We start from the raw sequence: 15,258 nt of genomic DNA, 5'->3' as shown, positions 1-15,258 counted from the left end.
CCGGGGGCTTCAGCCCAGAGGCTGCCGGCCGCGCCCTGGCGCTCCCTCCCACAGGGACTCCTCTCGGGCGACGCGCTCCCTTCCCTCCGGCCCCCGGGCGCTCCGGGGGCCCGGCACTCCATCCAGTGTCACCCGCAGCACCCCCCCGTCCCCTCCCCCACGTCCTGTCCCCCACTCCCATTCCCCTCCCCCCGTCGCCCTCACGACACAGCGCGGACACGCAGGCCCACTTCACACGGTCAGAGGGGCCGGGCCCTGCCCTCGTCCCTCGGAGAGACCGAGTGAAGGTCAGCGTTTATGCGGGCGGGAACGAAGGGCACGGGGCCCCCGCCTTTGACCAGCGAGCGGTGGGCCGTCTCCGCCACGCTCAGCAGAGATCCTGCACGTGTGGTGGCGCGTGTACATGTGTGTGTGCATGTGTGCATGTGGTCTGTGTCTGCACATGTGTGTGCCTGTGGTGTGTTCCTGTGCGCCTGTACATGTGTGCATGCGTGTGCCCGTGGTGTGTGTTCCTGTGCGCCTGCACATGTGTGTGTGGTGTGTGTGGTGAGGTGCATGGGTGCACACACGTGTGATGTGGTGTGGTGTGCACACGTGTGTGCGTGCACTGGCAGGAGGACCGCGTCGGCACTTACCTTGGTGGGCACCCGCGCGGCGAGGAGGAAGGCGCGGCAGGACGTGAGCACCTGGAAGACAGAAGCAGCGGCGTCAGGCGGGCCTGCGGGCTCTGTCGCCCTCGGGGCCTGACGCGGGTGGGTGGACGGGCGGGCGACCTGAGGACCAGGACCCGTCCCTGCGGGTCTGCCGGTCCGTCCGCCCGTCCGCCCATCCATCTGCCCCTGCCCCTCCCCCGACCACGTGCTGGCCTCCGCGTCTCTCCGCGCCCCCGTCCTGTGTCTGTGCGCCCGACGCTGTGTCCCTCCGTGCCCTCCGCCCCACGTCCCCCCACCCTCCTCTCCGCTGCCGCTGCCACTGCCCCCGCCAGGCCCCACCGTCCCCCCACCCTCTCCCCTCCGGGGCCCCCGCCCGCGCTCAGCCCCCAGTTCCCAGCGTCCTCTGGGCGCACCCCTCGACGGCCTGCACGTCAGCTACGCTGGCCGCACAGGAGACGCCGACCACAGGGGAAGCGCAGCCTTCCGGAAGGTGTTCCACTCGCAACAAGCCCCGGGGGCACTGGGACGACAGACGCCTTCGGATGTGACTGGGGCACGGCCCCCCGGACACTCCGGCCGACGAGCCCGAACACGGAGCCTGCACACAGGCGTCCAGACCGCGGCCCCGGCAGCACACGCAGGCGCAGGCGGCTGGCCCTCCGCCCCCCGGCGGTGCCCTTGGGGAGCAGCACCCCCCGCCCCCCCCCAGGGCTGCCTGCCCTCGACCATCACACTGGGGCCTCCAGGGGCCTCTGCCGGGGCACGGCGCGGGTCGGGGAGGGAGGACAAGCCCCCGAACGTCCACGTGAGCCCACCTTTCGGGTGAAGAGCATTTCCTGACCACGCGCAGACACATCCCACCCTGACGGTCACATCTGCTTGACCCGGGGGCCCGAGTGGCACCCCCTCCCCATGGGAGAATCTCAGAGGCGGGTGAGTGCACAGCGTCCTTCGCCGGTTGGACAGGGGCCACGGTGACGGCCTGGGGGGGACACCCCTCGAGGGGCCGGGGGGTCCTGGGAGCGCGCACACGCACGGTCACACGGTCACGCCCACACTCACGCGTGCACGCGGACTCCCACACGCGCTCACAGTGCTCCCGGCAGGGCGGGCACAGCACCCGGGAGAAGCCCCGACTCCGCGCAGGCTCCCAGGTGGGGCCGGTGTCGGCACCGAGAGCCCCGCACCCGGAACCTGGGGCCCGCGGCCGCGCCCCCTGCGCGGGTCTGGGAACCGTGAAGACAGGGTCCCATCCGGGCCCTGCCCCTCCCCCCCAGCTGCCCACCCGACGGCCGCCTCCTCCACGCCCAGCACGCTCACCTCTGAGTAACACCAGGTCCCCCCACCCCCACCCCGGGGCCGAGGCCGAGGCGGCTGCTGACCTACGGCGCCCGAGGGAGCGCACGGCCGGGCGCCCAGAAGGCCGGGGCCAGACACCGGCTCTCGCACTGTCCATTGAAAGCCGACGGGGCGGCACCTCCGTGTGTTGGGCCCCCCGAGCGGGAGGCGGCAGGCGCCCCGACTGGGTGTCTAACGGGCAGCTCTGGTCGACAGGACGGGACGGAGCAGAACGCCCGAGGCCCCCAGAGACCCGAGGCACCTCCGGGGCTGGAACCGTGGGCTGCGCGCGCGTTTCTGGCCTCGACAGAGAAGGGTGCTCTCGCGGAGCGAGAACTACGGGGGCGTCAGAGGGGCACGCGGGCCCAGCAGGGAGCCCGCGCCCCAGGGCAGCCGTAGCCCCCCGCCCCCCCCACCCCCGGAGCCCCTCCCCCCTCCCACTCCGCACCAGGCCCCGGTGCAGCCCCACAGCCCCCTGCCCGACGCTCACTGAGAGGCAGGCGGCAGCCTGGTTCCCTCGAGGCTTCTCGCCCCAGCGTGGGACTGCCCTGGGGACGCGCCCAACAGTCCCTCCTGCGGCGCGGACGCACGGCCCCACAGAGGGTCGCAGTTTCCCGGGGGCGATGACGCCCACAGAGACGGCCGCCGGCTCCGCACCCTCTCCTGCCCCCCACCCCCACCCTATCACACCCTGAAACAGCCCCCATTTCACCCCCTGCCTCGCCCCACCCCTGGGACCCCCGCTGCACGGTCCGTCCACACGCCCCTGCCCCCCCGAACGGCACCCCTTTGTGCACGTCCCCGAGAACGCCTTCCTCCCGACCCCCGAAGCGCTGGCTCCCGGGCAAGCGAACCGAACGGTGAGCGCCCTCCGTCCAGCACCCCACACCCATCGCGGGTGGACCCCCCCCCTCAAGACGCACTGGGGGCCGCACCGTCATCCCCACTGTGGGGTTGGGAGTGGCAGGTGCGAAGGGACTGGGCGGCCCCCCCACCCCCGGGGCAGGTGAGGGAGGGTGAAGCGTGTCCAGGCCCCGAGCCCGAGCCCGAGCCCGGCCGTCTCCGCAGAGCTGTGAGGCCGCCACCCTCCGGGGCCAGAGCAGGGGACACTGCTCCGGAGGAAACCAGAAACAGCACCTCATTCTCCTGCCGTCTCTGGCCTCAAATCCCGCATGAAACCAGGTCGCCATATTCCTCGGGCACCTGTGTCAAGAGCAGTGAGGCCAGCGGGGCGCCCACCAGCCCCCACCTGCTCCCACAAACACACTTCCCCTGGCCCCACGGTGGTTAAGGGGTGGTCGCCGGCGGAGCTGGGTGGGCGCAGCAGCAGCAGCAGCGGAGGTTCCCCTGCCTCACAGAGCTCATGGGTTCCCCTCCGGCCCCCTCCGGCGGCCCCTCTTCTGCAGGTGGGAGAAACGGGCCGCCACCTCCTGGGGCCGTGCCGGGGGGGACGGGGGGGGGCTCTGAGTTGACACGGGTGCTCAGGAGACGGCGGGCGTGTGGGCGGGCCGCATGCTGTGCTGTTATCAGCACATTTCGGAGCTGGAAGAAGAGCGCGACCATCCACAGGAGACGCGAAGTACGGGGAGACTTAGAGGGTTCACCCGGGTCTGGCCTCAAGCTCGCCCAGCGGCCCGACCCTGAGCACGGTGCCACCTCTGCGACCCCAAGTTCACCGAGGGGACCCGAAGGGCGGGGGCGGGGCCAGGTCTCTCGTCCGCTCCTCCCGGTGGGAACTGGCCCCCCCTCTGCCCCGGGCTCCCCTCCACAGGACAAAGGCAAGCCCGGCCCCTGCTTCCTCCCCAGCGGGGCCACCCACGACGGCCACCGCAGGCAGGTCCTTGCGTCACCGAGGGTGACGCGCACACTCAGGCCGAGCATGGAGCCAGCCAGCGCGTAACGCACGAGGGTTGGAAGGAGGAGACAGCAGCACGGGTCCTGAGGACGTCCCGTCAAGCGCAACAAGTCAGGTGGGAAAGGGCAAGGACCGTGGGATCCCGATTCCACATGGGAGAGCAAACAGAAGAGCAGTAAATGGGCAGACACACTCATAAACGCCGACACCTGCACGGTGGTCACCCGAGGGAGGGGGAGGGGCGAGGGAGGCTGAGGAGGGGACGGGGTCAAGTACACGGTGGCGGAGGGAGGCCAGACCGTGGGGGGTGGTCACACAACGCAGCACGCAGGTGACGTGCCAGGGAATTCTACGCCTGACCCTTACCCGGTGCGCCAGCCAGGGTGGCCCCGTAAACCTGGTCTTTGCGGAGCCGGAGCCCGTCCAGAGGAGCCCGTGAGCCCGGAGCAAGAAGTGCCTGGACGTCCAGCGGCCCCGGATGTTTACCACGGCTGGTCCCTGTGTCTCGGGGTCTAAAACCCTTCAGTCGGCCGCCGCGTCCGTGCTCCCCGGGGTGTCCCGGGCCCCTCGGCTCCCCATGCCAGCCCTGCCCCGGGAGTGCGAATCCCCAAAGTGACAGAAAGTCTAAACGCTGGGGACCGCGACGGGCAGACTCGGGTCCACACGCTTCGACAGGCGCCACCTGCGTGAGCTCATCCATGCCCCTGTCGTGACTTAGGTTGGCACTGTTTTGTGAAACGTTGGTGTGAAATTTAAACAAAAGAGTTAAAGAGTAACAAAGTAACCGATCTTTGATATGTTTCCCCGAGTTATTTTCCTCTGCTAAGGCCAAAGGAGATACATCCGTAACCAGTGAGACCTGTCCCAATGGGTAGTGCCCGTTGGCGGTATTTCTGCCTTTTTTTTTTTTATGAGGCCACGCCCACCAGGGAAATCGCGGGAAAGCTGCGCCGCACCCGTGTCAAGCCGAGCTGGGTGCTCCCGGCCGCAGGCCGCACCCCGCTGTCTGGTCTCGCAGAGCGGCCTCCCCACGCGCGAGGCTCAGGCGTCTGCTGCTGAGTCTTAATTCCCGAAGCGCCCGCGGCCGAGTGCGCGCCCCGCCCCCGCCCCCGCCGCGCCCCCATAATTAGCAGGACTCCTGCGCGCAAGGAGCGCTCGGCCCTGCACCCTCGCCGGGCCGCCCGGAGCGAGTGCCTGCTTGCCCTTCCCGGGAAATTGGCTCTGATCGCGGGGCTCGCACGGGACTCTGCCCTTCCCTCCCGCTGACTCAGGGCCCCGCCCGCCCCTCCCGTCTCCGCCTCCGGGAGGGAAGCCCCAGCTCAGCTCCCTCGGTCCCTCCGCGTTGGACCAAACGCGACCAACTGCTTCCAGCCGGACTTAGGCGTCAGCAGCTGGCACTGTGGAAACTCAGGAGTGATTTGGGGTTGTGGAAAACACCGACGAGACAGCACCGTGAATTCTGAACACTTCAGTTCAGGTGGAAGGACTGATCCCTTTGAACTTGGCCCACAGCCTGTCTGGGTCTGCCTGGGCTGCTACGCTGAGCACCCCAGACGAGTGTGTCTTCCGTGTGGTTCCGGAGGCGGGCACGGGCGAGGTCCGGGTGCCGGCCAGGTCAGGTCCCAAGAGGAGCCTCTCCTTCCTGCCCAGGCCTCCCCTGGCGGAGCAGGGAGAGACAGCCAGCCCTCTGCCGTCTGCTGAAGGGGCCCCAACCCCAATGGGGGGCCCCACCCCCCAAAGCTACCACACTGAGACTGGGGCTTCACACAGGAATTTGGGGGACACACACACTCGGTCCGTAGCGGGCACCACAGGAGACACGGAGGTCCGCCTACGTCCCCTGGATGAGGCCCACGCACTTTGGCACCCACAGGCGAGAGGGCAGGGCGGGGCGCACTCCAGGCACTTTGTGGGCGTGGGCGTGGGGGGCACCCCAGCACCAGCGTGGGGCAGGGCGGGAGTGGGGGGCGGGAACCCCCAGCAAGGAGCCGCTGAGTCCTGCCCAGCCCCTGGTTCCGTGCTGCGGGCAGTGCCTGCCCTGAGCGAGCAGAGAAACCGCCTTCAAAGGTGAAAACTCGTAACGCCCAGTCTGGGCTCGACGCCCTGGAAGAAACCACAGAGTCGGCTTCCCTGACGCTTCACCCCCACCCACAGGCGGTTTCCTCAGGGACGGACCCACCACCCGCCCTAACCCTAACCCTAACCCCCGCCCCCCCCCCCAACAGAACACGGCCTTCCCATCTCTCCCGCCTTCGCCTCCTGGGCTCCCGACGGCCCGGCCACACGGGGCACTCGGCTGTGTGCGGCTGCTCTCCCTTCTCGCCCACGAGGCGTGAGGCCACGTCACGGGTGTGGGCAGCTCTCGGGAGGGGAAGCCACCGAAGCCGCCAAGCCAGTCCCGTGAGGTCCCAGCCGCCCCCCCCCGCCCCCCACAATCCCTTGGGCAGCCCCGTCTCCGGGTGGCTTGCCTGCAAGGACGACTCTAAACCCGGCGACTTCGCAGCGCAGGAGGGCTATAAAAAGCCCGGCTCCGGAAGCTGCTGAGCGGCGGAGTGAGGATTGCTATTCAGAGTTCAACACCCCCGTTAAGGATGCACACACCCCCCAGGAAACTCGGAAGGATCTGCAGTGACACCCCGTGTGCCTGCGCGGGGGGGGGGGGGGCACGGGGCCCACGGGGCCCACGGTCTGCGCCGGCCGCCTCCCCGTGTCCGCTGCCCGAGCTCGCGCCCCTCGGAGCAGTTTCCGGGGGCTGCTGAGGGGAAGGCACGGCCCAGACGCCGTGGGGGCCCCGGACGCAGGCCTGCGGTCACGGCCACTCCCGGCGTCCCTGGAGTCCCCACACAGCAGCCTCTCCGCTCTGCCTGTCGCAGGTGGCTTCCCCGTGGGCACCTCTGCCTGCCAGGTGCGTGGCCCGTGAGGCCGAGGGGCCCGGTGCGGGGTGGTCTGGGCTTCTGTGGGGCCTCACGTCACGTGGTCTCCTATTACCACGATTGTCACCTGCCGCTGGTGGGTGTCATGCAGATTCTGGTCGATTTTCAAACGCAGATCAATAATGACGGCCAAATGGCCGATACTTATACCAGCTTTACTAGGGGCTGGGGCTGGGGCTTCGCTCCCAGTGACCCCTAACGCCCCCATGGTGGGTGACCCTGCCAGGGTGGCACCGGGAGCGGGTGCTGGCGGAGGCCCAGGGCGAGCGCGGCGGCCACGGCGGGCGCCCAGCGCGGCTCCCGAGAGGACAGGTCCTCACCCGACCGTCCCAGAGTCCCCCGGGACCACACGGCGCCCGGGACAGAGACACCGCTGACGAGTGGCTGCTGGACAGGACGGGTCTGTGGGAGCCTCGGACGCTGCCCTTGAGAACAGGACACAGCAACAACAACAAACAAAACGCAGATGAAGATATTCAGGGTTTGTTTCAAACTCCCTGTTATTCACAGAACGTACTCCAGACAATAAAAGAAAAAAATTTTGTTTTTCTTCGGCTTTGGTGGAGCTCATGCTCTGGAAGGTGCGGACTCCCCTCAGTTTAACTGCCCGTTTACCTCCCCGTTCCAGAGCTCTCTCTTTCAGGGCGGGGTCAGCTGACTGCTCCCGAGACCCAAACGCAGCTTGCCGTCTGTTTCTGTAATCTCGTTTATGGCAAACCAGCCGCGTCCGTCCGCTGGCAGGCTGCCCGCCGCGGCGCCCACACTACGAGGGCGGGCGGGCGGGCGGGCGGCCCCTGCACCGGAGAAGCTCGCGGAGCCCGCCCTCGGCACCGCGGACACCGAGTGTCCAGCAAAACGCGTTTTCATAGCCGGCTGGGAAGATGCACGCAGCTGGAGTTATGCCCAGGTGCCAGGGCCCGGGGCGGGCCCCCTAAAACGGGCCGCTTTGGCGTGTTCTGGTCACTGTGAATTGAAAAGACTTAAGAGACAGTCGGGGCAGGAACATTGTGACCCCTCTCCGCGTCCCCCGAAGGCAGGAGATGAGCCCCCGGCGGTGACAGGTGCCCTCCCTGTACCCGGAGGGAGGGGGGAGGCAGACGGGACGCCCTCGCCCCCAGAGCGAAGGAACTCGGGCTGCACACACACGCCCCTTGTCGTTCCCACGGACTTACTCCCCAAGCCCAAACCGCGCTCAGACCCCCCCAGTGAGCCCTCAAACCAAGTGTCCTCGGTCACGTGCTCACACACTTCTCGCGTCTCTGTGTAGAAAGACAGAAACGCTGCCCGCTTTGGGGTCACTTCCTGGGCGCCGCCTCTGTGGTCTCCTGCGCACACAGAATTAAATTGGCTTTTCTCCTGTTAATCTGCCTCTTGTCAGATTTATTATTAGTCTGGCCACGAGGACTCGGGGCGGGGGGGCTCCCCCTCTTGACACAAGCTAATTGAAAGTGTTGCTTACTTCTGGTGTTACCATCGTGGTTTTATTTACTCCCTCAGAACTGAAATCCACCGAACACAGCCCTCAGGAAAAAAGAAAAAAGAAAAGAGCCAGGAAGCCCAACAGCAAGGACACGTTTTCCGGCGACCTAACGCATGCCACGAGGCACGGACAGCCTCTGAGAGCCGTGACGGAGCAGAACGAATTCCACAGATGCACCAAAAAAAAAAAAAAGGAGAAACTGTAAGATGAATCGGAGGCTGCACAGACTGAGCCGGCACGGGACCCCCCACACCGTCCCGCTCTCCCTACTCCCAGGGCGTGAACCTGCCGCCCAGGACCGGGAGGCCCGAGGAGCGAGACGAAAAGAAAACAAACAGCAGAAGGAGCCGGTGCGGCGTGAGGCCCGCGGAGATACACGAGGGGGCGTCGCAGGGAGAGGGGTGCCCTTCGGGAGCACGGCCGTCCCGGCCTTGGGCAGGAGACTCCATGGGGACGCGTCGAAGAGAAGCCGGGCTTGTTGACCTTGACCTGCCCGGTCACACCGGCGGCGGGCCCTCTGCCGGCCCCCGGCGTCCTCCTCGCCCTCGGGGCCCACGGCTGCCCCCTGCTCGGAGGTCTCGCCTGCCGCCCTCCGCCAGGACAGCTGGGGTTCCCCTGCCAGGCCCACCCCCCTCTCTCCTCCTTCCACTCAGACCCCGCCCACCCTCACGGCCCCACTCAAACCCGGCCTCTTGGAGGGACCCACACGCAACGCCCGTGACGTCAGCGACAGCCCGTGGGGTTGGGCGGCACGGTGACCCGAAGCCCAGCTCTCCCTGCGTCTCTCCATCCCGTCCCGGCGGGTGTCCCTCCGTCCCCCGAGCCTACACGGTGTCTCTGGCCGCACTGGGCTGCGAGCCTCTGGGAAGAACTCGTGTCCTGTGACTCTTCCCCACCCAGGCCGGCGATGGCACCCCCGGGGGCAGCCCCGTGCTGGACGCCCGTAGGCATCACGTGGTCTAATTCCCAGCACAACCCCGAGGGCCACCACGGCCCCGCTCTCCGGGTGTGCGTAGGAGGGCGCTGTTACACCTGAACGAGGGGCCGCACCAGGACCTTGACCCAGCCGGTCCGGATCCCCGGGGAGCGCCGCCCCCAGCCGCGCTCAGTAAAACCTGCCCCCACCCACGGGTGCCCCATCTGTCCACTTCCTCACTCAGAAGGGCCCCGGGGTGGGGCAGCCTCGGGCCGAGGAGCTGCAGCGTCCCTTCACCCCGCGGGGACCGTGGGGCCCAGGGCGGGGGAACACACACAGAGCACCCGTGGGGAAGCCCCGTGGGCGCGAGGGGACGGCGCCAGCGCTTCGCAGCTACTCCCCACGCTCCCCACGCATCGAGGGGGAGAGCCAACACCTGCTCTCCGAGAGGCCGCCGGGCCCGGGCCCAGCCCTGCCAGGGCCGGACGGCAGCGGCCTGTCCGGGAGCTCGCCGCCTCAGCACACGACGTGTTGGGGGGAGGGGTACCACGAGGGCTGGTGGCAGACGGGAAGAAGGGCCGGGCCGCAGCCCCCCGACAGCTGTGGCGTCAGGGACACGCGGAGCCCCGCAGCATGCAGGCAGGCGCCTGGAGCGTCCGGCTCGCCGGGAAGCAGCTGCGGTGACTCCTGAAATAACTTCCAAGGAAAACGGAGGCAGAGGGCCGCAGTCAGCCGGGAAGCGGACGCCAGAAGCATCCACGGGCTGGGATGCGGCCGCGCCAAGGGCGGCCAGGGCGCGGGGCCACGCTGCCGCAGGGCGGGTCACGGGGAGGCCCCTGTGGGTGGAGACCCAGCCTGCGGCCCAGACCAGGTGCGGCCTCCGGAGTCATCATCCGAGCCCGGGGAGAGACTCCCGCGCCTCCGGGAGGCGTGGCTGCCTGGACTCCCAGGACGGCAGCCCCGGAAGGAACACATAACGCAGTCAGGTCCGTCCAGGTCCCAAAGCCGGCCGCAACGCCGGCAGAGGGGCGTGCGAAGCTTTCCTGCCGCAGCGGCAAAGGCAAAGCAACAAAACCCTGACGGAGCGGCTTCAGTCCGACTCGCGCTGCAGAACCCCCCTCACTGCCCCGCTCCAGGCGGCACGCCGGTCCCCACGACTGGGTCAACACTGCGGCCAGGCCTCCGACGTGCCTGGGACGAGGGGCAGTGACCCCCGGGGGTGAAGAAGGGTGGCGGACAGACACGGTCTCACTGACTCCACTGTGGACACGGCAGCACTCCTGAGGGCTGGGGGGACTCGGGGGGCCGGTGCGGGGGGGCAGGGAGATGCACGGATCCCAGCGTCAGCCAGTTCCCGTGTTCCCGGCCGAGCCACGCTGCACCAGGCGTTCCTCGAGAGGGACCTCACGCCTCCCCGGCCCTGAACAGACGGCTCGCGCTGGGTGTCACGTGTGAAACCATCGGCCTGCACGCGGCCAGCGCGTGTCTGAGGGCATCTGCTCTCCGCCCCGTGAGCTCCAGGGGGGACGGCGGGCGGGCCGGAGGGCGTCACCGATGACGGCTCTGTGCTTCTGTGTCCATAGTCCCGGTGGCCGCCGGCCTCTCCCAGGGCCGCGTAAGGGAAACCGTCGCAAGAAACGGGAAAGCGTGACTTCAGGAACTCAGCGGAGCCTCCTCCGTGTGGGGAAAGGGCAGCTCACTGACCGCCATTCCCAGAAACAGAGTGAGTCTGTCTGCCCCCGGGAGCTGCTCACACTCGGCCACGCCTTTGCCCGCAGAGAGCAGGGCCCTCCCTGCGCCCAGCCTCCGGGGGACGGAGCTCCGTCCGGGACCTCGGGCCCCCCTTTTGCGTCCAGCTGACGGAGAAAAGCCCGGTCCAGCGCAGGACAGCGGTTGAGGGGCATCTCCGGGTGCTGCAGGAAAGCAGGGGTCGTTTGGAAGCCCAGTGCTCACACGTGGGGGTGGGGGGGTGTCTCCAACGTGAGGGGCCTTGAGCTGCAGCCACACTCTCGGGGCTCCACGCGGGGCCCTGCTGGCTCTGAAGTCACGTAGAGACGGTGATGGCAGGTCGGCCCGGGCAGCCTCACGTGGCTGGGGCCCTGTGGGCACTGGGGGGCCTCCCCCAGGAGCACCCCGTCCCGCGCCTCAGGGGCAGCCACCCTTGGAAGCCTCCCCGAAACACTCCGCAGCCCCCCAGGGACCAGACCCCCTCCCCCACCCACCATCGTCAAAGGCGACATTGTTCGCTCTCCCCCACAGCCCACACGGGGCCCCAGAGCGGTGTCCTCTTTCCGTTCCCCATGCCAGCAAAGAGCCCCGTGAAGGGACACCAGAGTCCCCTCATCAGGACTCGCCTCCCACCACCCAGGAGGCAGGGCAGGGCCCGGCCCCCGTCCGCACCCCCCACCAACGCGGTGGCCCAGGCTTCCCGGGTGCGGGAGCAAAACCAGTTCTCACAGCAGCAGCCGACGCGTGCAAACACTTTCATGTGACCAGCCGGCAGCGGGACAGGCCCCGGGGGCTTGGGGACCCGCTGGGGGCCCCGGCAGCCAGGGCTGGTGGCCGAGTGCAGCCGTCCATCGGCTGCAAAGATGCAATCCTGTGGACCGGAGCCGCGGCAGGCGAGGACCCCCGCCCTGAGATCACCCTCAGCCTCCAAGCTGTGTGTGTGCCCAGGTGGCGAGAGGTCGGCTCTGTGACCCTGGGAGGGAGCCCGAAATAGAGCTGGCGGGGAAAAATGCCGGGCCTCTGCCCTCCCAGAACAACGTGACCCGGGAGGGAGGTCAGGTCTGAGTCACAGGCACCAGGGCCGGGAGTCAGGCGCCTCTGGGCTCCCCGCCTGGGCCGCTGCTGGGCCGCTGGCTGGGCCGCTGGCGGTGCGGTTTGGGGGCTGGGGGTCCGTGTGCAGTGGCTTCGCTTCCTCATCGGTGGCAGAGCCTTCACAGTCCCCGCCACGCACTGCTCTAGCCAGGACTGAAACCAGTGTCAAAGGGCCCCACACATCAAGGCCAGGCTCAAAGGTCACGGCGCGGGAGTCCATTTCCAGAGCATCTCGGAGCGACAGGATCACAGAGCCGGGGGCAGGTCACTGGCTGTCGGGGGTGCGGTGGGCCGGCTGTGCCTCTGGAAGGGACCCTGCAGGGCACCGCACGTGCCTGGGCTGCGGGGGTCACGTGGACTTTCACCTGCGACGGAACCACCAGGGAAACACCAGGACTCTCGGCCACCACGGCCGCGTAGAGGCCACCGTCCCGACAGGTTCCCAGAGTGCGGCGGATGCCCGAGGGGGCCGTGGCCCTCCCTGTGCCCTCGTTTCCCGTGGGCTGCTTCCAGACCGCGCCCGGCGGTGCTGTGCAGGAAGGCGGGGCAGACGGGCGGTGGCTGTGACAGGAGCCACCGGGACGACACTCGCCCCAGGGACGCGGCATTGCCCCGAAACGAGGAGCTGTCTCTCCCCCCGTGGCCGGGGGCCTGGGACGGGCTGGATGGACAGGGCTGCGTCGACATGCGACAGGGGACAGGCCCTCGACTAGCCTCTCGGCTTCCTCTCCCCGGTCCCTCGCCTGGGCTCCCGCCTCCCACCTGTGCTTTACACAGCGCGCTACTAGGGCGCCGCCCCCTCGCAGTCCCACCTCTCGAGGTGCAGGACCGGCAGCGCCCGCCCAGACACGGAACCCACCTTTCACCCCCCGCCCCCGCCCCCAGAAAACCTGCACCCGCAGGACACCGTCTCCTGCCACCCCGACCGAGACTCTGAGTCCGGAGCCGGCAGGTCCACGTGCGAGACGGGCTCGGACTTTCTTCTAAGCAGTTTTACTTTTTACCACCGAAGCGTTTTCTGATCACAGGCCAGGCACGTCCGTGGCCCCCCTTACGGCGGGGGGGGGGACAAGCCCCAAGAACAGGGGAATTTGGTCCAAGTTGGGGGCTGGAGCCTGACACCCAGCTCCGCTTAGGTAACACGGGCCGCCCTGCCCTGGGCCGGTCCCGGGACGGGGCCACAGGACGGGGGAGAGATTCCAGCGCCCAAGTGGCCCGTGGTCGCGGCCAGACCCCTGCGGCGCCCCCGACACCCAGGCACAGCGCGGCACCGGCCGCCCTCAGGGGCAAGGGAGCTGCTCGCCCGGACGGCGCTTCCTCCGGCTCAAGGAAACCGCTCCTGCCTCGTCTGGGCTTAGCCCGGGGTCACAAGCTGCACCCGGCTGGGAAACGCCCCCTTCTGGGGGGGGGCAGTGGGCGCGGCTCCCCAGGCTCACCGTGCGGCCAGTTCGTCGGACACCAGCGCCGCGGGGCCCACGTGCCTTCACGCTGCGTGGAGATCCCGGGCGTTTGTCCGGGAGCCCGAGACGTCAGCTGCTTTCCTTCCGAGGCGGGAAAGAGAAACAGAACCTGACAGGCACCGCCCCACCGGGAAGCCCCGACGATACAATGTATCGTCGTTTCTTCCGGAGAAGAGTCCTCCTGGGGAAACTCATCCGCACGTCCAGCAGCAAACGGACCGAGGGGCACGCAGGGGCGCGGAGGGGCCGGCACCCCGGGGAAAGGTTACGGGGCGCGCACCAGCGTCGCCACGGCGGGAGAGGCGACAGGACGCGGATTCCGAGCAGATGTCGCAGCAGAGGCGGGGAGACGTCCTGAGGGGGCGGGGCTGCACTCAAGGGTGACTCCGAACCTTCGGTCCCCGGTAACTGGGAGAACGGAAGGTGCTCCCCGCGGTGGGGGGGGCCGCGACAGCAGACACGTGGGGGGCAGAGGTTTCCCTTCCGGACACATCGTGTTTGTGTTTGTGTTTTGTGGTTTCACGTGTGCGCAGTTGCTCTCCACCCCGCATTCCCGAATCTGTAACCCAAGGACGGACGGGGTGCAGCCGCCATCCATTCGGGAACAGCCCCATCGCTCTCGGTTCCGTCGCTGACTTAGCTTTTTCAGAGCCCGCCCCCGATGCCCCCCAAGCCCCCCAAACCATAATGCTGCTCACAAGACCACGCAACGACCGAGGTAGTTTTGCCCCCAAACCGCCTTCTCCCCTCCCTCTGCCTCTAGAAGCTCCTGGACGAGCACTCGTCCTTGCGCGGTGCCCCGCAGGCGATCTGCTGGGAGGAGAGGTCCCCTAGGAGCGACCACGGGGTGAAACGGACACGCCACACCCTCGGGGGCTCCAGGGCCAACAGACAGACACACCAGGCTGTCCTGCCCCGCGGCGTCAGGTCAAGGAGCCGAGCTCCAGGCCGCAGATTCGAGGCGGCGTCCTCACCGGGGTGGTGTCAGAGTGCACAGGGACAGAGTCCGGGCAGGCGAGCAGCGGGCCGAGGAGCCCGAGCGAGAACGAGGTGGGGGCGGAGGGGCGTGGACGTGGAGGCACGGCAGGAACTCAGCAGCATTGGGGCCCCTGGGCGTGCGGCCGTTAGCGCAGGGGGACGCGGTCGTGGGGCCGTGGGCTTTCGCCCAGCACACACGGCTGCTCGGGGACGAGGACGGGGCCGTGGGCAGAGACCACGTCCCCGGGATCCAGACAGCAGTCATGGGGGGCTGTGTGCCACGGCGGGAACACGGTGGCCGGTCGTGGGCTTCACGCTGGGACAGAGGAGGAGGGGTCAGGACACGTGGGTGGTGGCACCGTGCAGGGTCAAGGTCAGTGTCGGGAGGCCCTGGGGGCCTGAGGCCTGTGGAGGCTGGAAGCGCAGCCGGCAGGGGGAGGACAGCGGGTCAGGGAGGGGGGTCCCGTGTGTGGGCGGAGACCATGCAGGGGGGAGAGGAGGGGAAGGAACAGAGAGACCCGGGTGTTGGGAGGATTATCTACCTGAAGGCAAACCCTGGGGAGGGGCAGCCAACCAGAATCAGAATCCCTCTACGCCCCAGGGGAATGACAGGGCCACAGGCAGACCCGGGGCTGAGACTCGGGGCAGGGGCTGTCGGGAGGAGGGGGCTGTGCCCAGCCCTCAACCACAGCTCCCGGGGGTGGGGGGGGATGCAGCCCCTTGAGAGCCGCGCCCAGGGGTGCAGGGGAGACCAGGTCCCCGTAGAGCGAGAAGGGGGAGGGGTGTTCAGAGAGGAGGTCGGGCACCGGGCCTTGCTGCTGCGTG

The 15,258-nt window shown here is 68.6% G+C and overlaps 1 protein-coding gene across 5 annotated transcripts in view; it reads right to left on the bottom strand.

Moving 5' to 3' along the window:
• CARMIL1 (capping protein regulator and myosin 1 linker 1) overlaps window positions 1-15,258 on the bottom strand; it is a 127,614-nt gene that overhangs the window by 79,195 nt on the left and 33,161 nt on the right. For all 5 annotated transcript variants that reach the window (XM_045861776.1, XM_045861775.1, XM_045861778.1 and 2 more), the window contains exon 3: window positions 636-686. In XM_045861776.1, coding sequence (XP_045717732.1) covers window positions 636-686 — 51 coding nt within the window. The remainder of the gene's footprint in view (window positions 1-635; window positions 687-15,258) is intronic.

The sequence above is a fragment of the Phyllostomus hastatus genome, unplaced genomic scaffold, assembly GCF_019186645.2.
Source record: "Phyllostomus hastatus isolate PE091 unplaced genomic scaffold, TTU_PhHast_1.1 phas_scaffold_216, whole genome shotgun sequence".
NCBI lineage: Eukaryota > Metazoa > Chordata > Mammalia > Chiroptera > Phyllostomidae > Phyllostomus > Phyllostomus hastatus.
The sequence above is the reverse complement of the archived record's forward strand: the minus strand, read 5'-3'. Positions and strand labels throughout refer to the sequence as shown.